Source organism: Heptranchias perlo, chromosome 37 (assembly GCF_035084215.1).
Source record: "Heptranchias perlo isolate sHepPer1 chromosome 37, sHepPer1.hap1, whole genome shotgun sequence".
Classification (NCBI taxonomy): Eukaryota; Metazoa; Chordata; class Chondrichthyes; order Hexanchiformes; family Hexanchidae; genus Heptranchias; species Heptranchias perlo.
The window spans coordinates 1,970,087-1,995,361 of NC_090361.1; the positions used below are offsets into that span (position 1 = coordinate 1,970,087).

A 25,275-nucleotide genomic window follows, 5' to 3' on the forward strand; every position below is an offset into this window, starting at 1 on the left:
TCTCTCAAAGTATTTGACACTGTTGTAGGGTGGCATTGTATGGCTCTATCGGTCCACCAGCTTGTAGAGAACACAGATGAGACCTTCTGCATTGACAGTGAAGCTCTAGGACATCTGTTTGCGTACCTTAAAGCTGACAACCCTAACTTGTGGTGACTTCAGCCATCTGTCTCACAATGAGCGGTGTGACCTGTCTCCAATTCTCTGGTCAGCTGAATGCTGCCGTTAGCAAACTGGCTGTTTAACACGGTAAACCTCCCTACTTTTCACATCATTAACCGTATCCTGTAAAACTTCAAATGTGCATAATATTGTCTAGGGAGGGTGTTAATTACAGGTCAATGTTGCATTCTGAAGCCCAGTAACAAACCACCGTTAAATTGCTCTTTAAATTTGGAACCTGGCTGTCCACAGAGCTGGTTTTTTACTATTTCATTTGGGTTCTATAGATTGATGGCAGACTTGTAGCAGGCACTACAAAGGTGTTTTATATTGGGAGACCTGTGCTATTGTTGCCTTGCTCCTAAAATGGACAGCACTTGCCTAAGCATAGCTTGCCAACCTGGCAACTTTAGTACAATATAAAAGTACCTAAATCTATGTACTTGGGATGTGGGCAACCCGAGTGCATTTGAGTGAACTCTGGTGTGGGACTAGTGAAACATGGGCCTAATGAGCTAGGGGCAGTAAGATCCCTTTGAAGGACAGCGGACTGTGCCCAGTGACTGCATTTGCCTATATAACAATAGTAACCATGTTGCACACAGCAAGGTCCCACATGCACCAATCGGATTGACCCAGGAGGAAAGTTGGGCAGGAATTGGGAGAGTTCCCTGCTCCTCTTCAAATAGTGCAAAAGGATTTTTAACATCCGAACAGGCACAGTGGGGCTTCAGTTTAATGGCTGACTTGAAAGACATCACCTCTGACAATTCAGCGCTCATGCACTGGAGTGTCAGCCTAGACTCTTGTGCTCAGTTGTAGAGTGGGCCTTCTGACTAGGAGCATAGAAGAGAAAATTTACGAGAAAATATCTCGTAATATACTTCAATAAAATAAAAGATGAAAACAGAAAGGTTTGTGCCAGACATTGAGGTGCATACAACTGCAGACGATCTCCGAAGGTAGAGTTAGTGGCAGCCATGGCTGGTAGCATGTTGGTAGCACTCTTGCCTCCTAGTAAGAAGGTTATGGGTTCATAGCCCCACTCCAGAGACTTGAGCACATAATCCAGGCTGACACTCCAGTGCAGTACCGAGGGAGTGCTGCACTGTTGGAGGTGCCACCTTTCAGATGAGATGTTAAACCGAGGCCCCATCAGGTGGATGTAAAAGACCCCAGGGTACTATTTGAAGAAGAGCAGGGGATTCTTCCTGGTGTCCTGGCCAATATTTATCCCTCAACCGACATCCCTAAAAAACAAATTATTTGGCCATTATCTTATTGCTGTTTGTGTCTCAATATAATATATAGAGAGTGGCACTAGGTGGCAGTATAACACAATGATTTGATTTAGATATAACCTGTGTCCAGAGCTTCCCGCAACATGTAGGCAGTGAGTAGCTGAGCTATACAGAGCAGGAGGTCCCTGACTCAATCCCCAGCCTGTGTTCAGTTAGCTGATCATACTAACAGGGGCTTTGTATTCAGTGCTTGTGGGTAGAGAAGGGCAATCCTGCTAAAGTTCACAGTTCTGATCGCAATCCAGTGCCCCTCTCCTCTGACCGTGTGGACAGCATCAGGCTCACCTGTGGTATCTCCACGACAGAATAGCCTTCTGACACTGGCTGTCTAGGCTTACAAATGAACACTGGCCCACTCGGATGAGACACTGGAAGAGGCCTGGTGTTTGTGGAACCACATCTCAGGAAGGAGTCAGTGCCTTCAGGAGAGATGGGGAGATAACTGACAAGAAAATGAAATAAACGCCTGCACCCTGATTGCAACGGCCCCATCCCAGGAATGAATAAAACTCCAGTGTAAAACATGGCGGACTGTTCCTTGGGATCACCAGGTTAAAGCAATTTGTTCTTCCTTTTTGCCCCATCTTACTTGCAGATCTCCCGTGATATTGCTCGTGGTAAGTTGGATGGTGCGCTATTTCATGACATAGGAATAATGCACAATGTATTATTGTGTTGCTAAGGTGGCACTGGGTATAAATAAGCCTGGCCCTTTAAGGCCACAGAGTCTAATTGCTGTAAATGGGGACATACTTTTCAATGAGAGGTTAATTGTTTTTGATGAAGGAAATGTACAGATTGGCGGGTGTTTGTAAATCTCTCAGCACCATGTTAGAAGAAATCAGCAGAAAGTGACTGGCTTACTTCTTTTAAACTTTTGACACCGGAAGTGCAACTGACTCGAAACTTTTATATTGAGATAGATTTTACTTCTCTCATTTCCCTGTCAGGCAGTAGCCGTGTGCTGAAGCTCTTTGGGAAACATTTACATATCCACATCACCAGCACGGTCACATTTTATAAAACTTTTTACTTCATTTCGAAAAATAATGAAGTATATTGAGAACTGATGTAGGCCCTGGAGGAGAGAGTATGCTGCAGTAATCTATGTGCCAGCCTGAGGTCCCTACTGTTAACAGTACACTGATCTCCAAGGCTGTGGTGTCCATATAGTGACTCTGCTCTGAGTTGCACGTCATACATCATACTTCCTATATAGTGTAACGGAAGGACCGCAGTATCACATTCTGTTAGAAAACTCTGTCAAATGCAACAACTGCAGTACTAGGCACCCCCTATCCCCTTCTCAACCTCCATGATCTGTCCAAATCCAAACCAGGATTCTCTGCATCTGGGAACACTGGCCATGTAGACAACCATGGGATCCAGGATCAAGTAAGAGACTCAACAGCTTTCAACATGATTACAAAATTGTGACACTTTCCTTTTTTGTCTGATGAGTTTCTTTTCTCTGCGATTGCTGTGCTCAGTCGTGCTCGGGTGGCAGTTAATTGTTTCGAGAGAAATAAGGATCTGAAGGGAAGGAGCTGAAACCACAGACAGCTTAGCTGATGCTCGAGTAAACAGGTGGTTTTGTATTGTTGAAGTGAATTTAAACAATTATTTCCTTAGTCCCGTTTTTAATTTATTTTCTCCACCAGTGGTTTAATCTTTGCCAACAAATGTAGTCGGAGAGCAAGGACTAGGAGTGGGTAATGTCACTTGTACACCTGAGGTCAAGTCTATACAGGAGATCGAATGATGACAAAATGGTTGCTAAAGAAAGGAAGTTGGTGCGAGGTTTGTACCTTCACTGCAGGCTTAACACAGGGCTGTGACCTGAGAGATGAAGATAATTCTCAAGTTTGTTCTGTTGTGTGCAGTTTGTTTCATCCAACGTGTTCTACAGGAGCACAAATTACACTGAGTCTCTGAAAAATCTGACGGCAGCTTGTTCTACACAAAACTAAATTATCATTTTCAGAAAGTTGGAAACTTTGAAATAGCACAGAGAGAGGATGTTGAATTAAAGCCAAAAACCAATTACATAGGTATGAGGGGCGAATTGGCTAAGGTAGATTAGGAAATTAGATTAAAAGATATGATGGTAGATAAGCAATAGTGAACATTTAAAGGAATATTTCATAATTTTCAATGAATATACCATTAAGAAATAAAAACACAGGAAAAGTGATCCAACCGTGGCTAACTAAAGAAGTTAAGGATAGTATTAGATTAAAAGAAGAGGCTTATAATGTTTCAAAGAAGAGTAGTAAGCCTGAGGATTGGGAGAGTTTTAGAAACCAGCAAAGGATGACCAAAAAATTGATAAAGAGGGAGAAAATAGAATATGAGAGTAAACTAGCAAGAAATATAAAAACAGATTGGAAGAGCTTGTAAAAAGGAAGAGAGTAACAAAAGTAAACATGGGTCTCTTAGAGGCTGAGACAGGAGAAATTTTAATGGGGAATAAGGAAATGGCAGAGATGTTAAACAAATATTTTATATATGTCTTCACAGTAGAGGACACAAAAAACATACCAGAAATAGTGGGGAACCAAGGGTCTAGTGAGAGTGAGGAACTTAAAAGTAATTAATATTAGTGAAGAAAAAGTACTGGAGAAATTAATGGAACTAAAAGCCGACAATCCCCTGGTCCTGATGGTCTACATCCGAGGGTTCTAAAAGAGGTGGCTGCAGAGACAGTGGATGCATTGGTTGTGATCTTCCAGAATTCCCTAGATTCTAGAATGGTTCCCGTGGATTGGAATGTAGCAAAATTAACCCCACTATTCAAGAAAGGAGGGAGAGAGAAAACAGGGAACTACAGGCCAGTTAGCCTGACATCAGTAGTTGGGAAAATGCTGGAATCTATTATTAAGGAAGTGATAACAGGACACTTAGAAAATCATAATATGATTAGGCAGAGTCAACATGGTTTTATGAAAGGGAAATCGTGTTTGACAAATCTACTGGAGTTTTTTGAGGGTATAACTAGCAGGGTAGATAAAGTGGAACCAGTGGATGTAGTATATTTGGATTTTCAAAAGGTATTCGATAAGGTGCCACATAAAATATTGTTAGACAAGATAAGGGCTCATGGGGTTGTGGGTAATTTATTAGCATGGATAGAGGATTGGTTAATGGACTGAAAACAGAGAGTAGGAATAAACGGGTCATTTTGGGGTGCCGCAAGGATCGGTGCTTGGGCCTCAGCTATTTACAATCTAAATGGGGTCAATTTTCGGATGGCAGAGTGGGTGCGTTTGTGGCGGGGGGGCTCCTCAAATTGGGGATTCCCAGAGCGGGTCTGGAGCCCGGCTCCAACCCGCCCACTTCCGGGTTCCCCAATGACACGAATCGGTGCACGCGCAGCCCCCGCATGCGAGACTCTCACCGGCAATCAAAGCCAGCGGGATCCCACTTAAGATCATTATCTGGGTACTTGAGGTCCTTGTACACGAAACACAGAAAGTTATCAAGCAGGTACAGCAAGAAATTAGGAAGGCAAATGCTATGTTGGCCTTTATTACAAGGGGATTGGAGTACAAGAGTAAGGAAGTCTTGCTGCAATTGTACAGGGCTTTGGTGAGACCACACCTGGACTACTGCGTACAGTTTTGGTCTCCTTACCTAAGGAAGGATATACTTGCCTTATGGCGGTGCAACGAAGGTTCACTAGATTGATTCCTGGGATGAGAGGGTTTTCCATGAGGAGAGATTGAGTAGAATGGGACCTATACACTCTGGGGTTTAGAAGAATGAGAGATGATCTCATTGAAACATATAAGATTCTGAGAGGGCTTGACAGGGTAGATGCTGAGAGACTGTTTACCTTGGCAGGAGAGTTTAGAACTAGGGGGCATGATCTCAGGATAAGGGGTCGGCCATTTAGGACTGAGATGAGGAGGAATTTCTTCACTCAGAGGGTTGTGAATCTTTGGAATTCTCTACCCCAGAGGGCTGTGGATGCTCAGTCGTTGAGTATATTCAAGGCTGAGATCAATACATTTTTGAACTCTAAGGGAATCAAAGGATATGGGGATCGGGCAGGAAAGTGGAGTTAAGATCGAAGATCAGCCATGATCTGATTGAATGGTGGAGCAGGCTGGAGGGGCCGAATGGCCTACTCCTGCTCTAATTTCTTATGTTCTTATGTTACCTTCATGGGGTAGTTTGTGACCTACTGCTTCACCCAGGGCTGATTGCGGGGTTGTGGATACACTAACCTATTGTGTACTATTTCTAAATCTGTTACAATAATAGGACATTACTTAACTAATACTACCCCGGTATGGACCAGCTATATCTGTAAAGGTTTAGAATAAGGAATCCTGAGAACAGAGGAAGCAGAAATATAGAGGAATTTCCCTTTTAATTTTCCTTTATATATATATATATAAAATGCTCATTTGATTACAAACTATTTGCTAGGTATATTTGTTTCACTAGCTCATAAACAGAGAATCTCATGATAGCACTGGTTTAATCTGATGAGAAGTCTCCTTTCTTTGCCTGACGGTCTCTCCTCTGAGGATGGGTACGATCTTTGGCTCTCTCTTCCTTTCAAGAGTCCAAGCTTGGCTGCTTCCCAGTTGAATGGTTTGGTCTATTTATGTCCCATTTGTTTATTACAAAGTTCTGACAACCTAGCCACTCTTACCTGCTCTTCCTAGTACGGGTCCTAATTATCACAGTTTTAACAATAGGATTCAGCTCAACTCAGACATTCACAAGTGATCCATCCCTCTTCCTTTATTGTCTTCATCAGGCTTCCTTTTCATTAACACTACAAAGCCATAATTCAATCAGTTTTTCTTTCAAGATTGTTTCTAAAAAGCTTTTTAGAGTAACCAGTTCTGGTGGATTCTTGCAGTTCACAACTAGCTTTATACAACAATACTAAACCAAGCAAATACAAAGCACAACTGATTAACAAACACGATACACAATACAATTATACATCACGACAAATCCATCAGCTGCTCCCCTTCCACTCAACCCAGGACGTGAGCACCTCGTAGAAGCCAGTGTCCATGTTGTTTCCTATCCTCTAAATTCGTGCTAATGGACCAAACTATACACCCTGTGTGAAAACAGTGTGAATCCCTCCTCTCACCACTGTAATTGTACATTTGTGTACCTTCTCCCTGTACAGCTCCAATCAAATCATTACTAGGGCTTTTGCTTGGTGCAGTAATGCAGCAATCAGTGAGATGTTGGTCAGACTGCCCTATCACTCTCTAGTGCCACCATGACCAGGAACTGAGCAGATTTTGGCCACTTCTCCATCAGAGGGGAAGCAGGAGGCCCAGTCTTATGCTGTCTTCCCATACTCCTAAAGAATGAGAATGGCAGAGGATGGGGAGCTGGGTGCTGGCTCACATCTTAGGCCATGCATTGAAGAGTAAATGAGGGAAAACTACCTCAATAGCTTAGTTGGCAAGCGAACTATCCATATGGAACTGAGCCACTCGGAGATCAAAGGTCCTTGGTTTGATTCTTGGGCTATGCTGAGTTACCTGATCTCAGCTGGGCTGGAATGGGTGGAGATTAAAATATAACTTCTAGGAACGGGAGGGAGAAACCCAGCCGGTGTTCACACCTGATTTGGTATCTGATGGAAGGTGTATGGAAGTTGGGCAAGAACTGGATTAGACTTCGCTTTAACCACCCGTCCCCCCGTCCCCCGGGCCACCTGCAACCATTTGAACGTTGAGTAGCTTGCTAACATTCCCATAAAGAGTGGAGGCTGAGCTGAGCAGTTCCCACTTCTCTCCCCCACCCCACCCCCTCGCCTTCCCCCTCCTACTCCCCTTCCCCTCCAATTCCCACTCCCCATCCCCCTCCAACTCCCCCTTCCCCTCCCCTCCAACTCCCCCCCTACTTTTCCTCCCCTCCAACTCCCCCTCCCACTCCTCCCACCCCCTCCCCTTCCCCCTCCTACTCCCCTTCCCCTCCAATTCCCACTCCCTGTCCACCTCCAACTCCCCATCCCCTTCCCCCTCCAACTCCCCCTCCCACTCCTCCCTCCCACTCCCCTTTTCCCTCCCCCTCCCACTCCAGAACTGTACCCAAGGAAGGAGTCAGCACCTTCAGGTTGGATCCCCGACCTGTGCTGAGTCAGCCGATCTCATGGAACCACAGTAGTGAGGCTAATTTGACCTCAGTGTCCTGGGTTAGGAGAGGAACAATTCAGGCAGGGTTCCGGTGTCTTATTTCTATCAAATAACCTCTGCAGGTGTATGAATAGATTTTTGTTAGGGATATGGAGCTCAGGTGGGTAAATGGAGTTGAGGTGTAGATGAGCCACAATCTAATTGAATGGCGGAGCAGGCTCGAGGGGCCGAATGGCCTCCTCCTGTTCCGATGAATGTTTGTAATCAAGACAGGATTGGAACGATTATCTGAAGGGAAAGCCTCACTTGACTAAAGACCAGTAATTCAACATAGACGTGTGTGGGTTGATTAATTGGGTGGAGGGGAGATGCCGGGTCCTCAGCACCCTGTGCTGTGCAGTGACTGAGCCTGGACACCCAACATCCTCTACACAAGGCACAAGGAGGTGCCGGCCTCATCCATGGTGAGGTTCTGAACGGGGCCCAGACGGTTATGGAGGCAAAATCAGAGGGCGGGCCGAACTGGGCTTCTGTTTCTCACCTGCTGATGGCCAGGTACTGAAACCTTCTTTGCTTTTAGTTGTCTTTTTGCTCCAATTTTCTACCATCCTGTCCTGAAGCCGTTGACCTGCGCTGGGATTGAGTCTAAGGGCACCAGCCACCCTCTGGTACCCAGCCCAACTGGCCGCTCTTCCCTTGTAAAACCAAAGCATGAATGCTAGAAGGCTGTTCAACCAAGGGGGCATCACAGCAAGACCAATTCCATCCTTATCTCATATCCACACACACATTTCCCGGCAGGAATCATTGGATAGAAATCAGGAGCGGGAACCCTGCCCAATGTTTCCCTCCCTAACCTAGAACCACCGAAACCGATTATAACTCCCCTACTTCCCCATTCCCCCAACTTAGCTAGTGGAGCACAGACCAGAAATGGAACCTGAGACCTTCAGTTATTCCCTGGATGGAGTCCCATATTGTGCACCCTCCTTTACTCTCTCCTGTTCTCCAGTTCAATCCCTCCTTTGATTTTCCTCAGGTGTGTCCTTTCCATATCTGGTTCTGTGCATTTCCTTTCACTTCTCCCTCTGTCTGCTCCTGTGTCGAGCTCTGTTTCTTTTCTCGGTGTCTACACCTGTTCAGTTCCCACTCCCTATTTCTACTTTTCTACACCTTTCCCTTTCTGTTGCATTTCATTTTTTTCTTTTCACCGCAGCTTACCTTTATCTAAAGCTCCTTGTACAAGAGAACATCACAGAACATTCTACAAGGTGGGGGGTGAGCGGGGAGAGAGGGAAGATCGGGAATTCTGATACCAAAGGTACAACAAAGAGATAGCTTTTTAAGACAGGAAGGGAGGGGAAGTGATTGGGAGAGAGTTCCAGGGGGTGGCGGAGTGACGCAAAGATCAGCTACCAATCAGTAGAGGTGTGGGGACATGCAGTAATCCAAGGTTCAGAGGAGCATTGTAGGGCTGAATCCATGACCTCGCCCTTCCCTATCTCTGAAACCTCCTCCAGCGCTACAATGTTCCGAGATCTCTGCGCTCCTCCATTTCTGGAGTCATACCTAGCACAAAGGAAGATGGTAGTGGTTGTTGGAGGCCAATCATCTCAGCCCCAGGACATTGCTGCAGGAGTTCCTCAGGGCAGTGTCCTAGGCCCAACCATCTTCAGCTGCTTCATCAATGACCTTCCCTCCATCATAAGGTCAGAAATGGGGATGTTCGCTGATGACTGCACAGTGTTCAGTTCCATTCGCAACCCCTCAGATAATGAAGCAGTCCGAGCCTGCATGCAGCAAGACCTGGACAACATCCAGGCTTGGGCTCATAAGTGGCAAGTAACATTCGCGCCAGATAAGTGCCAGGCAATGACCATCTCCAACAAGAGAGAGTCTAACCACCTCCCCTTGACATTCAACGGCATTACCATCGCCGAATCCCCCACCATCAACATCCTGGGGGTCACCATTGACCAGAAACTTAACTGGACCAGCCATATAAATACTGTGGCTACGAGAGCAGGTCAGAGGCTGGGTATTCTGCGGCGAGTGACTCACCTCCTGACTCCCCAAAGCCTTTCCACCATCTACAAGGCACAAGTCAGGAGTGTGATGGAATACTCTCCACTTGCCTGGATGAGTGCAGCTCCAACAACACTCAAGAAGCTCGACACCATCCAAGATAAAGCAGCCCGCTTGATTGGCACCCCATCCACCACCCTAAACATTCACTCCCTTCACCACCGGCGCACTGTGGCTGCAGTGTGCACCATCCACAGGATGCACTGCAGCAACTCGCCAAGGCTTCTTCGACAGCACCTCCCAAACCCGCGACCTCTACCACCTAGAAGGACAAGGGCAGCAGGCGCATGGGAACAACACCACCTGCACGTTCCCCTCCAAGTCACACACCATCCCGACTTGGAAATATATCGCCGTTCCTTCATTGTCGCTGGGTCAAAATCCTGGAACTCCCTTCCTAACAGCACAGTGGGAGAACCGTCACCACACGGACTGCAGCGGTTCAAGAAGGCAGTTCACCACCACCTTCTCGAGGGCAATTAGGGATGGGCAATAAATGCCGGCCTTGCCAGCGACGCCCACATCCCGTGAACGAATTTTTTTAAAAATGCAAGTTGTTGTTGTTGATTTCCCACATAGGGTAGGACAAGGCTCTGGAGGAATTTGGAAATAAGGTCAAGGACCTTGAGGCCAATTTGCTGGAGTAGAAGGAAGCGGTGGAGCTGGGCGAGGGTGAGAGTGATGGGTGTGAGGAATCTTGTGAAGGAAAGGACGTCGGTTACGGAGTTCTGAAGTAGTTGGAATTTGTGAAGGGTGGAAGTTGGGAGGCCGGAAAGGAGAGCATTAGAAAAATGGGTCTTCAAGATGGTGAAGGCTTTGGCAGCACAACGGATAGACCCAAAGGGCACCAAACACCAGCCACAATCGGAATAAAACCCGCTCTACCATTGGTTAGGGACATAGCGGGCAATGTCATGAGGGTGAAAGACAGTTTTGACAAAGGACATGACACGGGTAGTGAGCTCAGCCCAGGATTAAGAGATGCCAAAGTTGCACACCATTGGGCTGAACCTGAACAAGCAGCCAGGGCAGGTGATACGGTTGGTGCCAGAAACGCGTAGGACTTGATGAGAGTCGAGTACGATGGCTTCAGCTTTGCTGATCTTGAGCCATAAGAGGTTTTGACTCCACCAGGACTCAATGTCAGACAGTCAGATGGTACAGTAATAGCCCTGAGGTCAGTGGTGTTGGGGATGGAGAGGTAGGGTTGGCCATCATGGGCATATGTTAGAAAGCTGGCCCTGTGCTTGTAGTGTGATTTAGCTAAGAGGTAGCATGTAGATAATGAATAGAAGGGGACCTAGGATAGTGCCCTGGGGTATACTGTAGGCACAGTGGGAGAAGCCATTTGAGCAGATATAGTGACTGTGTTTGGAGAGGTAGCAATGGAATCCCGAGACAAAGATGGAGTGTGGAGGAGTGGTCGACAGGAAAGAGGCTGAGGAAGCTGAGGAGGCTGAGGAGGGACTGCTAACCTCAGTTACCCAGGTGTCACTGTTGACCAGAGTGATCTCAATGCTGTGGGCAAGTCAGAACCCAAATGAAAGGAACTCAGTGAGCAATGAGAGGTAGTTAGAATCATAGAATGGTTACGGCACAGAAGGAGGCCATTCGGCCCATCGAGTCCGTGCCGGCTCTTTGTAAGAACTGTCCAGTTAGTTGGGCAATAACAAGTTCAAAGAGCTAGAGGAGAAAGTTGGAGATGAGATGGTAATTGGGAGGGTGGACTTGTTAAGGAGGGGATTATGAAGGCGGTTTCAAAGATGGTGGGAACAGGGCTCGAAGAAAGAGAGTTTGGCGCTGTCAGGGACCGTGGGCCCAGGAAAGGGATGTTGGGTTGTTGGAAGTTGGATGGAAAGAGGGGAGGGGTGAGTTCGAACAGTAATTTACATCTTTATTTCCCACCATTGTGACTCCTGTAAGTGTGTGTGTGTGTGTGTGTGTGTGGATGTTTGGTGAGGACTGGATCAGACTCTGCTGTGATTCATACATAAAGAATGGTCACTAGGCCTGGTTACTGGAAGGCAGCCTGAGACCTTGTACCCAGCATGAGTCAGTGCTTCAGGAGAGGAAGGGACAAACTCGCTATTTCAGATGATGCTATGACTTAACCAATTCTTTTCTGTTCTTTTTATTTTTAGAGAAAGCCCTGAAAGAACATTTGACTGGTTTTTCGAGGCCTCGTGTCCAAAATCATCAGACGATGGTGAGTGTGAAAAATTTCCAAATATACACACTAAAAATTTGTTTAATCTTAAATTGTTCTTCAGATGATATCATGAGATAGATGTAGATGAGGAGACCACTTGATCCAACCCAGCTCATCCTTGTAAAAAGTTCCACCCCTCCCCAACTGATTCTTACATAGGAACAGGAGGAGGCCATTCAGCCGCTCGAGCCTGTTCCGCCATTCAATCAGATCATGGCTGATCTGTACCTCAACTCCATTTACCTGCCTTGGTTCCCTATCCCTTGATATCCTTACCCAACAAAAATCTATTGATCTCAGTCTTCAAAATTTCAATTGACCCCCAGCACCCACAGCCTTTGGGAAGAGTTCCAGATTTCCACTCCCCTTTGTGTGAAAAAATGCTTCCTGATTTCATTCCTGAACAACCTAACTCCAATTTTAAGATTGTGCCCCCTTGTTCTTGATTCCCCACCAGAGGAAATAGTTTCTCTATATCTACCCTATCAAACCTTTTTAACATTTTAAACAACGCAATCAGATCACCCCTCAATCTTCTATACTCACGGGAATACAAGCCAAGTTTATGCAACCTTCTCATAATTGAATCCTTTAAGTCTGTTAGGCCTGAGCCAACCATGACACACCTTAAAGTCATGGGTGATGAGGCTGAGTGAGGCGGAGCTAGTGCGCAGTTGCTATGGTTGAACAGTTACCAAATGCGACAGGAAATGGGTTTGCATGGTCTCAGCATTGTCCTAATGCTGCCTTTCCTCTCATGCTCATGTTGGAATTGTCTTAAATTCACTCATTTTATCAACTGGACATAATGTTCAATTTTACAAAGCTGGTGGCATAAACCTCAAAGGGGAGCTCACCGTCAGCACGTTTCTCCCTCCACCTTATTCTTGTAAGTGTTACTTTCTTACTCACAGGTGCTGCTCATCCTCTGGTACCTTACCCAAGGGGCCCTTGTTAACATGTGAGGCTTCACAGCCTGAGTGTAGTCCTGTCCTCACCTGACATCAACACTTCTAGCAGGGGTTGCTGGATAGGGATTAAAAGTGGAAACTGTGGGTCTTCTTTTTATCTCCTCCCTACCCTTCATCGAAATTGTGTTGTACCTGACCTGGGAGCTACTGGTGCTGGCACTGGATACATTAGGTAAATTTCCATTCCCCAGCATCCAGGTCAATGCACAAATTTCTCTCCAACATTTTAGGAAACATAAAACTAGGCCTGCCTGAGGGAAGGCATTTCCTGCAGAATTCCCCTCTTCAGTTTAATGAGTGTGTTGGCCTGGGTCTGTGGCTCGGCGTGACAGAGCCCCCGGTCTCGGCGTGACGGAGCCCCCCCCCGGTCTCGGCCTGACAGAGCCCCCCCCCCCCCCCCGGTCTCGGCCTGACGGAGCCCCCCCCGGTCTCGGCGTGACAGAGCCCCCTCGGTCTCGGCGTGACGGAGCCCCCGGTCTCGGCGTGACGGAGCCCCCGGTCTCGGCGTGACGGAGCCCCCAGTATCATTGTAAACCTGAAGCAGTTGCAAGGTGAAGCCTGTGACCTCTCCCATGGTTCAGTTTATGAATGCAATCCAGTGCGGAATTGAGTCATATAGACAAGGAAGATCCCAGTTTCAATCCCTGCTTTCTGCTGAGTTAAGCTGACCTGAACTAGGGTGGCAGTGTTTGGTGGGGGGGGTGTGGGGGCTGCACGATTGGTCTCAATGATTTGGGCTAGGATGCCAGAGTTCAGAATCCCGACACTGATATGTGCTCGAAAGTGTAGGTGTATGGACATGGGTTGAGAACAGGACCTGTTTAACTGTGATGCCTTCTATGGTCAAATAGCCAGCCAACACTTGCTGTCTGGACTCATAAATGAAGAATGGCCACTTGGATGAGATACTGGAAGGCAGTCATTGGCCACAGAACAAGAGTCAGTCCCCTGGAGAGAGGAGGGTCAAAAACTGAAAGAACCAAAATGGTGGGGGGAGTGGGTCCCACAGTGTGAGCTCAGGATCTGTCTCAGTGTCGGAGTATGACTTGATTCTGCAGATCGGATTTTATTTTTTAAAGTTATACTGAAGCCGCAGGTTTCCTGTTGAGCTCATCACCAGATTACCACGCGAAGGGGTACAAAACTCACCCGCAGAATACAATCTCCTTAAATCAGGAGGCAGTGTTCATAGTGGCAGTATGGGCCGTGTGCTTTCAGGGGATGGGACTACAAGGCAGGATGTGTAGAGCAGACATTTTATATTAAAAAAACAGTTTCGTTACAGCTTCTGAGCAGCCCCATCTTGTATTAAACCACATCCTGTCTGCAAGGAAACAGGCCCAACTCTCTGCTGGTGCGATGCAGGGATTTGTCACTAACTGCATGTGGTTCCTCCTTTTCTCCCCTCCTCTCATGAAGGTGCTGACTCTTGCTGGGATACAATTCTACTGGGATGGGTAACCTCTGGTACCCAGACCATTCCCCTGATTAACGCTGTTGAAAGGGGACATTGCACACAATCCACAAGCATTATACAGGGATATGTCAGTACTGTTACTAGGTATTACAGGCTTTCTTTCATTGTGTGCTTTAATGCTTAAAGCCAGTGGTTAGGAAGATTGAATGGGCTAGTTGAAGATTGAAAGAGCTAGTTGTGAGCAGTGGGGCCAGGTGTGGTTAGGCTAACTCAGCTTTGACCCTGAATCTGATAGCTCCTGGTCTGTGAGGATTAATAACAGGCCCAGCAGTTACCCACACAGCCACTGAGGGAGCTATCATTGCACCGAAATATATAGGGGCCAGAGTGAAATAGAGGAGCAAGGCAGAGATACCGTGCTTGGGCCCCAGCTATTCACAATCTATATCAATGATTTGAATGAGGGGACCAAATGTAATATTTCCAAGTTTGCTGATGACACAAAACTAGGTGGGAATGTGAGTTGTGAGGAGGATGCAAAGAAGCAAGGGTTGGCGGGATTGTCGTATGAGGAGAGATTGAGTAGACTAGGCCTGTAGAGTTTAGAAGAATGAGAGGTGATCTCATTGAAACATACAAAATTCATACTGGGCTCGACAGGCTAGATGCAGGGAGGATATTTCTCCTGGCTGGGGAATCTAGAACCAGGGGTCACAGACTCAGAATAAGGGGTTTGCCATTTAGGTCAGAGATGAGGAGAAATTTCTTCACTCAGATGGTGGTGAATTCTCTACCCCAGAGGGCTGTGGAGGCTCAGTCATCGAGTACATTCAAAACAGAGATCGATAGATTTCTAGATATTAAAGGCATCAAGGGATATGGGGATAGTGCAGGAAAATGGCCATGATCTTGTTGAATGGCGGAGCAGGCTCAAGGGGCCGGATGGCCTACTCGTGCTCCTAATTCTTATGTAGGTACAGTATTAAGGGGAGAAGAGTAGGATGGAGGGATAAATATGGAGAGGAGTAGGTTAGAAAGGTTGCACAATGAGGAGGGGAGGGTGACATAGAGGAAGCACACAGTGGGGGAAGGGATGAGCAGTTTAGAGGACAGTCAGGGTTCAGGGTGGGGGAACAAAAATACCAGGTTATAAAGGAGCCGGACAACAGACACAGGTACACGTCCTCCCCTGGTGGGATGTCCAAACCCAGGTCCCATTGGCTCGCAATTACCGGACTTCTTTTTTGACTTCAATTTCCCAACTTGGGATTTTAACTCATAATCTCTGGGTTGCTAGTCCAGTACCATAACCACAAGGCTGCCACATCATAATAATACACAATGCTCAACAGGATAAGTTGGAGACACCGAACCTAACATTTCCCATCAGTGTTACTGCGTTGCTCCTGGCCCCATACTGGAGTCCCAGTACCAATCCCGACAAGGTATTATTATCCTGGAGCCAGTCATCTGACAACAATCTGTGCTCATTCACCAAGGGATACCGATGGGAGGATTGATGAGGTATTATCACATGCACTTTCCAGCAGGGACCAGTGGGTAGTGATCAGGAGCTGGAGTCATTGCTGTCCCCCCCCCCACCTCATCTTCCGGCCTAGGGCTGCTAAGGCCAATTGTAGCATGTCCCATCCCAATCCAGCTGAGATGAGCCAACAACGTAGATTGGGATTGAACCTTGGAGCTCCCTGCTTCGGATGGTTCAGTTCCACATGAGCCACTGCACTTACCCACTGGGAATCAGGCAGAAGCCATTTCGAGCCTGATGAAGACCCACTGAACTCCATCCCAAAGATGGATATTATAGGCCAGTCTCACTGCTGTATTTAGCCATGGTAACCTGAGATAACCTCTCACTATCTCTTTCAAACTAATCAGTAGAGGGCGAGCAGGTTTTGCACTAACTTACAGTTTACCATTCTTGCAACAAACCATCCCAGTATTTGCAGGAGCTCAGTACACTCAGCAAGATGTCAGGGAGGGGCCATGAGCACAGTGTACAAGTTGATTGCTAAGACTGAGGGATATTTGATGGGCTCTTCCTTTTCTTGCAGACCCTGTAGTGCTGAGGCAGTTTCCTGAAGATTACAATGACCAGGTAAGATGCACCTTTTATCTCACTTTGTGACTTGTTGCTAGAGAATCTAACTGACTGGCAGTTAACTGGTTAACCATCAGATTACGACAGGCCCAGGCAAAGATGGGTGCTGAATGAGTCTGCTTGCCTATAGACCCAGAACCTGGTATTGCTTGGTTGAGTAAATTCATCTATCATGGTCAAAGGGTTAATGTTGTAAAGAAGGAAAGATTTGCATTTATATAGCAGCTTATCAGAAATGTCTGAAATTGTGCACCTACATAACAGCAGTCACTGCACTTCAAAAATAATTCATTGGATGTGAGACAGGGATCAAGCACTGGGCCCTCCTTGCTGTATGGCCCAGTACCACAGTGGGCAGAGCATTCCCACCCCATATACAGATAATTAATCCGATTCAGTGCTATAGTGACATATTGTTGACAACAGTTATAACACCATCAAAACATGTCTGCTTTTCTTCTCACAGGAATCTCTACAGAGCCTGCCTAAATTCTGCTTCCCTTTTGATGTGGAAAGGTAAGAGTTAACCCATGGGTTTAGGGCTGAATGTCAGAACCCCTTTGCTGTTTACCTGTTCTAATTCTGAGGCCATCCTTGGCCCCTCCTCTGATGGCTGTCAGGATCCTACTTGAAATTGGTTTACAGATCGGGTCTCAATCCAGTTCCTGGTGGGTACAATTCCACAGCACATAAGTGACCCCGATCAAAGGTTAAACAAGGGTTCCATTTCCTCTCAAGAATTAATGTAACATTCCTTTATGTACTGTTTTAACTCCATTTAAAGGGGTTAATAACTGTGTCAAATCACAAAGGAATTTTACTGGTTAGTGTCCAGCCAGAGAATATCAAACCCAGAGTTGAGAGGTCATCAATTTAAAATTGTTACTGGAAGAGGGAGAGAGGAGGGACGGGGAAAGGGGAGAGGAGGAGGGAGGAAGGGGGAGAGGGAGGAGGAGGGAGACATTTCCTTATGCACTATTGTTGGAGCATGGAATGCTTTGGTACAGGGAGTGGTTGAGGAAGAGACCATTGTTTCTTTTAATGGAAAATTGGGTAAATATTTGAAGCCGAGGAAGAGAGCGGGAGTGTGGGATTAGTTTTGGATTGCTACAGCAAAGAGCTGGCACAGACACAGTGGACGGAATGGCCTCCTGAACTGCAAACTGCTATGGTCTAATCAAACCCATAACTGACCATGCTCTCAGGAGATGGGTACAGACTGGCTGAAGGGGGGAAGTGAACACTGATGCAGAGTGTATGATTCAGGCATTTTGTTGGGCTAGTTTTATTCTGCATGTAGCTCAGGCAAACTGGAAATGTTTGTTACTAACAATTTGAAAAGTGTTTACTTCCTTTCCGTGTAACATGTATTAAACTAGGGTCCGTGGTATAACGATATAGTCTGAGCAGTTCTAGATGTTCCGTTCATTCAATGTCCTGTTTGCACAGATTGGGAATTAGTGGGATTGCATGTTCTAGACATATTAGTTTAACAATCAGTATCTGACAATGTATCAACTAGGCAGTTTGAGTCCGGCCAGTTGTATATAAGGTTGTTTCAATCTTAATAAAGTTACTCCTTTTTCATTCAATCTTGGGTTACAAATAAAGTTCACAAGAGGGTACTGTTTCTATGACTGCCGATTAAGTTTTTGTTGCTAATTTTTCCTACCTCTCCTCCTGTCCTGAAGGTGACCCCTGACTGGGATATGAGGGATGATTCCATGATCCCATGTGCTCACAGGTTGGAGAATATCATAGTCCCGATTCTCTGGCCCGCACTCGCTCGAGTGTAGTGTTTGCCCCTTTGGGTTCATGAGTACTGGGTGCCCTACAAACCTCAGCCAAATGTGAGCCGGGACCCAAAGCTCACTCTGACACACACAGGCTGTGAGCGTTGGCAGGCTATTTAACCATGGGGGCATCACAGCCATGCCCAATCCTATCTTTACCAAAAAAGCATGCAGACACCAATTGTACTGCTGCAGCTGAGATCAGCTGACTCCACACAGTTTGAAGCGGGAAATTTCCCAATCTGTATGGGTCGGCTACTCACTGGTTAAATGTGCAGATCCTTCAGGGGAGCCCTGGGTCTGAAGGGTTATTGATAGAATAGACCTTGGGGGTTCTGTGATGGCAGATTGTCCCTGCTCATGGTGCTCCTGACGTTCTAACGACAGCGTCACATGATGCTCAAATGGTCTGCACAAGACCCTCTGCTGAGTTGGCCAGTGAGTTACCAAATCTGAACCCGCTATTTGAGCTGAGAATCCTGTTTCCATTCTGCAGAGTGCGGGATAGTTCTATGGTCCAGCTGTTCACTTTCGTGCTGACGGATGTAGACGGGAATCAACGGTTTGGGTTTTGCCGTCTGACTGGTGGATCGAAGACCTGCATCTGCATCCTCAGGTAGGAGCCGGGAGCTGGTTCCTGATGGAATCAGCACTTCATCCAAACTAACTTCTTATTCCCCACAAAACTGCTCTGAATTTATTTCTTTGGCAAACACTAAAGCAGATTTTTATTGTCCTTTTCTCCGATTGCCACCCCTTCCCGGGTCAATGACGCTGACTCCTACAGTTACCCATGCCCCAGACACTAGCACCACCAGGGGCCGGTAACTGTCCGGCACCACACCTGGTTTGGGGAGAAGGTTGTAGAGTTCCAGGAAGAAACTTCACAGGGCCACTCCTGCCCCTGTCCCATCCCACACACACCCCTGTCTAATTGCAGAAAGTCGCTGCCCTAATAGCAGATTAGGGATCAGTGACTGGCACCTGCCCTGAAGGAAGTATGGTGACAAGAAGAGGACCTAAATAGGGAGGAACTAGAAATAGGAACACGTGATCCGGCTATTCACGGAAGGCCTCAGAAGCTGAAATTTCTGCTGCCAACCACTTCCTCAAGAAGTGAAACATTTCCTGGAATATATCAAAAACATGAGTTGCTTGGGATAATGCGTGACAGTACGGGGATCAAAAAAACAAACACAGCATCTTACTGCTTTATCCAAACGTCTCCAAGCACTGTGTGCAGTGAGCTGCTTTGAAGGGCAGTGATTGCTGTTAGTTTGGCAAACGTGGCATCTGTTTAGTGCCAGTCATGTCCCTCAAGCAGCAATGAGATGGATGGCCAGTTAATCTGTTTATGGTGCCATTGTCTGTGCCAAGAATATGACCAGGACACCAGGAGAACTTCCTGCTCCTCTTCAAATACTGCCAGGAGCAGGGAGGCGGGATCCCAGCTTCACGTCTCAGCCAAAGGATGGCAACTCCAATTGCTTTTTGTGATGTGATGGTGCCATATGATCTGGGATTTGGGTTTAAACCATAAATCTCCTCACATCCAGCTAACGGTGATGGTCACGCTGTGTAGGAAAGTGCAGCGTGATGGATGAAGGGAGTCCCCTCTCCAGAGATGGATGGAGAGTGTCTCCTCCTAGGCCACTGCCATTCCATTCCTAGCATCCTATTTCAGAATGGCATTGCTGGATGCCTAAAAAAAGTCCTCCATTCTCTTGGAATCAGATAGTGCCTGGATAATAGGGAAGGACTAGCAAGCAGGTACTGTCTGTGTATCTGAGCCAACAGTCCCAGAAGATTCAGGGTCGATCGGTGGTGAGTTAGCTGATCTCACCCGAGGCAATGATAACATTTAGGAAGGGAAAACCAGCCAGGGTTCCCACTCCTGATTTGGTAGCCATGGACCTCCACTGAGAATTCATGCCTGCAGATGTTGGGCCAGGGTTTGTCTGGTATGCCCTCCACAGTTGGAACAATCTGCTGACTCTCACCAACTAGGTTCACACCTGAAGAATGGGCACAAAGGCAAGGTACCAGAGGGCAACCAACAACTCTCGAACCATCTCCAACGAGGAGTAAACACTTTCAGGAGAGCAGAGAAGGGAAGGTTGACGAGGGGATAAAATTGAATAGACAGTGGTGACAGAGATCATGGAGGATGAAGATGTTAAAGGGGGATATAGGTGCGAGACGGATATAGTAGGGATTGAAAAAATATGCAACAAAATAATAAAACAAGTAATTTTTTTAAAAATGAAAGCTGTTAACTGGGCTGGGACTGTTTCTGTTCATCACTTTTTTGTACTGGGGCTCTGTACCTTTTTTCATTTGTTGCTCCTTTTGTCTTCTAGTTTCCTGCCCTGGTTTGAAGTTTTCTACAAGCTCCTAAACAATATAGCTGACTATTTATCAAAAGGACAGGTAAATATTACAATGTGTAAAATACTCCCACTGTATAACTCTGGTAAATTTTACAAACTGTAACCATGTATCCATTGTATAACTCAAGTAAATATTACACTGGAACATACACCTGCAGTAGGAGATGGGTAAATTTTACACTGTAACATACACCTGCTGTAGGATAGGGGTAGATATCATACACTAAGTAGAATTAGTTGGATTGATTCATAGCTTGCTACAAACTGTGTGACAATAGTAGAGCTCCAACTACACTGCCCCATCAAACACACCCAGGTTAGATAGAGAGTTAAGCTCTCTCTACAATGTCCCAACAATACGCCTTAACCCTAATATGATAAGAGCTCCCTCAACTGCAGCAGTGTGACATTTCTATTCAGAAACTTTTTGGCCTCTTTGTATTTACTCCCGTTGTTTCTGGGAGCTCGTCCCTTGTTATGGCTCCAAAGGTCTGCTCTGTGTGAGGTATAATATGTCTGTGTTTTTATCTCCCTCAGGACAGTGAAATGAAAGAGCTCCTGAGTGCTTTGTACACTCACCCACCTCCCCAGCCAGACTTTCCACTCAATCTTGAATTTGTAAGTAAAAAGAAAGAAGCTGCATTTATTTAGCACATTTCACAACCTCAGGACATCCCAAAGTGCTTATTATCCAGCAACCAGTTCATACAGTCCCTACTCCCACCCGTTGGTCCGTGCAGTGCAGGCCTGTTAAAGACTGCCCATAATTTTATGCAGACACGTTAGGGTTAGTGATTAATGGGAACTAAGTATGATTCGGTCAGTACAACATGCCCCATTGTGGGAATGAGCCAAACAGGCCACACTGAACCTCTGAGATCAACTGAGGTGCTACAGGTGGTCTCAGTAGTTCTGGGGTGGGGGAGGGGATGGAATTGGCCAACAATGCTCCTGGGAAAGTACATCTGCCCCATGAATAGCTTGCAGTCACTCACAATCTGGACTGAAATATGGTTTTCTTCAAAGAAAGAAAGACTTGCATTTATATAGCGCCTTTCACGACCTTGGGATGTCCCAAAGCATTTTACAGCTAATGAAGTATTTTTGAAGTGTAGTCACTGTTGTAATGTACGAAACACGGCAGTCAATTTGCGCACAGCAAGATCCCACGAACAGTAATTAGATAAATGACCAGATAATCTGTTTTTAGTGATGTTGGTTGAGGGATAAATATTGGCCAGGACACTGGGGAGAACTCCCTTACTCTTCTTCAAAATAGTGCCATGGGATCTTTTATGTCCCCCCGAGAGGGCAGACAGAGTCTCGGTTTAATGTCTCATCTAAGAAATGGCACCTCCGACAATGCAGCACTCCCTCACTGCAGTGTCAGCCTGGATTTTGTGCTCAAGTGTCTGGAGTGGGGCTCGTACCCACAACCTTCTGGCTCAGAGGCGAGAGTGCTCCCCACTGAGCTAAAACTGACACCCAGAAATCATGACAACAGGAAGTGCGCCTCCTATGCAAGACTTTTCATTATACAAAGATGACAAAATATAAGTTGTAATGTGATATTTCAGAATGAAAAGTAATCACACAATACTGTTTCACAAGGCCCAGCATCTGGGAGTTACAACTGGACGGTTTCTGAAAGATCGGAAGAGGGAGCACATTCAGGATCCTAGTAATGATAGGCCGTCGGTGAGTCGGGCAAAACCCGATAACCAGCTCCACTTTACTGGAACTGACCAGATTAACCCAATAACTAAACAGCACCTAACTCCACACATGCAAGCTCATAAAATTAACTAGCAACCTGTGCTGCCTTTGCGGTGTGGAGCACTCACTGTCCGTGGACTAACCTGTTCTCTAACCGTACTCTGCCCAGTTCTCAATCTTTCCTTTATTAACAAGGGTTGCCCGTTTAGCACAAGTTGTTCATGTGGCAGGTACTCTACAGACCAGCCTTTGTAATCAGAATGATGGAATCCTGGTGACTGCAGAGGTCACCTCATGCGGTGGGGATCCCTGGGACCCTTAAGGCAGAGCCCTGCTCCAACTGTCAGAAGCAAATGCTCTGCTCGGGCAGGGCAGGACACCTCGGGCAATGCAGGGCACCTCGGGCGATGCAGGGTGCCTCGGGCAGGGCACCTCAGGCTGGGCAAGGCGACTCGGGCAAGGTGCCTCGGGCAGGGCGCCTCGGGCAATGCAGGGCACCTCGGGCAGGGCACCTCCGGCTGGGCAGGGCAACTCGGACAAGGTGCCTCGGGCAATGCAGGGCACCTCGGGCCTTTGTGGAAGGGAGAGATGAGCTATAATGTGAGTGAACTTGCCGTGTATTGGCCATAGCCGGGGCACACAGAGAGATCGATTGCCTTTAGGAAAATAGCAAATCATCACTGGAGCAGCCAGCAACAGATCTTCGGTCCCATTAGTCAGACCAGTGCCCCCCGTTCCCCGATGGAGTGGCAAATTGCCCTTCTGGAATTCCGGTGACCCCCTTTCGGGCCGAACGCCCCAGTAATATTGTAATATTGCTCATTCCTAACCCCATCCCCGGAATTTGGGTTTCTTACACCTGTTCATTGACTGCTGAGCACTTTTCCAGGACAGGATAAGAGTTCCACCATCTTCCCTCTCCTTCACCCCCCTCTAAGATGGACATCACTGATTGCCACCTCCAGCGTTCAATCCAAGTTCCCCACTGACGCCGATGCGAAGATTGTGGTATAACCAGAGAGTGAGGTCACCACTCCGAATTCTGGCACTTGGTGAGAGACCCCATCCAGGGGGCAGCCGCCCGTCGCTTCAGCTGTGGGGCAGTAGGAATGAAGTGGACACAAGGAGCTGGCTGAACCAACAGGGAACTCTAACATATGTTTGAGAGTGGGCTATTCCATCAGACCTTCACTCAACATCCACAGTTACCAGCATTTACAGGCCAGTGAGCAGAGCTCCACACGTGAATGTTAAGCCTGTATGTGCAGGCCTCCACTTCCCTGGCTAGATAGCAATGCGGAGCTGCTAGTATAACTCTGCCCTGCCGGCTCTACTTTGCTCTAAGCAGATATCAGATCGGGCAGTGCAACAGCTCCATAACAAGAGAGCAGCTGGAGCTCTCCCAGGACAGGGCGGGGAGTGGTAGCAGGGGCCTTTCCCCATTAATAAAGAGAATCCATCCATGTACTCGTGAAGCCCCTTCCTGTCTGTCAAGTGCTACTTATGGAGAGCTCATGGGTATATTGGGATGGTGGGTTCACGTTGGGAACTGCAGGCTGTTGGGAGATGCGGTCAGGGTAATTGTTTGATGGTCCTTTGGGTTTGGCTGGGTCTGGGAGGAGTACCTCCTGCACGGTGATGCAGGATCAGGCGATGCTGGGAACAGTTTGTTACTTACTCTGAAGTAGGGAGGGTCTTGGTCCGTGTGGGTCAGGCTGGCTTCTGGACAGGACTCCAGGTGGAGTCCATGCATCACATGCGTGAACTGCTGTACGTCACACAGAGATTTCAGCCACAGGTTTACTATGGGGAGGAGTCGTACTTCACCACACTGTGGGGAGGGGTCTTGTGCTCGATGTTTTAATGACCGCCACAAAACATTTCTCATTTCAATCTCGTTGTCTCCCATCTCTGTTTACCACCTTGACGTCAGTCTTGTTAACCCCTTGTGGGACCTGCCCTTCTGAGTGTTAATCTCTTGCGATTTCATCACTGACAAATGATCACTCTGCAAATCCGTGCATTTTATAAATAAGTGACTTTTGTTCTCTTCTTTTTCCAGCTTTTTTATTTTATTGCCCCTGACAGCACCAGCTTGCCTACAATACCAGAGAGTGTAAGTATGACTCAGTGTAGGAGCAAGACGGGGGAGGGCCATGGAACATTTCACGCTGAGACCCAGTGGGTAGGGTTTACCAAAAGGAAGTCTGGCCGACAGCAAATTTTAGTCACGGTCTGAATTTGACAAACCACCTGCAGGAACCCATTCGATTTGACGATTTTCCCTCTGTTTCCTCTCCTGCTGCTGGTAAAAAAAAGTTCCTCAGGTTCCCCCAGGTACCTCTCCAGCCCCCCCAATCCCCTCCAAGTGTGACCCTAGAGCATGAATGTCAGCAATCTATTCAACCACAGTGGGCATCACAGCCAAGCCTCTTCCTATTCTCACTTGAAGTTACACACACACACACACACCACAAACACACACACTCACTCACTGTCCAGCAGAAGTCTCCAAACCGATCAGCCAGGGTTCCCCCTGCTGGTAAACAATACCTGTGAACATCGGTTGAGGTCAGCTGTCCAAGTTAACCCAGTAACCAAACCCTTCACTATCGCCCCCCCCCCCCCCCCCCCCGCCCTGCCTTAAAACACACCTCCGGTCAACTCTAATAACTAGTAACTCATTCAGAAGTCAAACAGCCCACTGATACTGAGCAAACAGACCCTGTCGGCACCTTCAGGAAAATAGGAAAGAATATCGAGTGGGGAGACGGGCAGAAACCAATTAAACAGACACATACATTTCATACAACAGTAATTAAACTTTGAGAATATAGTGCTGTGCCGTGGTGAGGTTGGTGGGAGGTTCAGAGGTGGAAGATTTCCTCTACTGGCTATTTACTGTGACATTATAAACATGTCTTTATATGAACACCTTGTATCACCACGATTAGCGCAGAGCAGGGTTTCCACTCAATGTTTTATGTAGGGGC

General features: G+C 47.0%; 1 protein-coding gene across 2 annotated transcripts in view; it reads left to right on the plus strand.

Annotated features, from left to right (window-relative positions):
* Positions 1–262: 262 nt before the first annotated feature.
* The window catches only part of LOC137304366 (DENN domain-containing protein 1B-like), a 47,436-nt gene continuing 22,423 nt past the window's right edge, over positions 263–25,275 (plus strand). Inside the window, exons 1-9 of one of the 2 annotated variants that reach the window (XM_067972931.1) lie at positions 263–2,858; positions 11,809–11,873; positions 16,337–16,380; positions 16,850–16,899; positions 18,673–18,792; positions 20,537–20,606; positions 21,104–21,184; positions 22,178–22,264; positions 24,345–24,398. In XM_067972931.1, coding sequence (XP_067829032.1) covers positions 2,842–2,858; positions 11,809–11,873; positions 16,337–16,380; positions 16,850–16,899; positions 18,673–18,792; positions 20,537–20,606; positions 21,104–21,184; positions 22,178–22,264; positions 24,345–24,398 — 588 coding nt within the window. In that variant the 5' untranslated portion in view covers positions 263–2,841. The remainder of the gene's footprint in view (positions 2,859–11,808; positions 11,874–16,336; positions 16,381–16,849; positions 16,900–18,672; positions 18,793–20,536; positions 20,607–21,103; positions 21,185–22,177; positions 22,265–24,344; positions 24,399–25,275) is intronic. The other variant, XM_067972932.1, reaches the window with a different exon arrangement.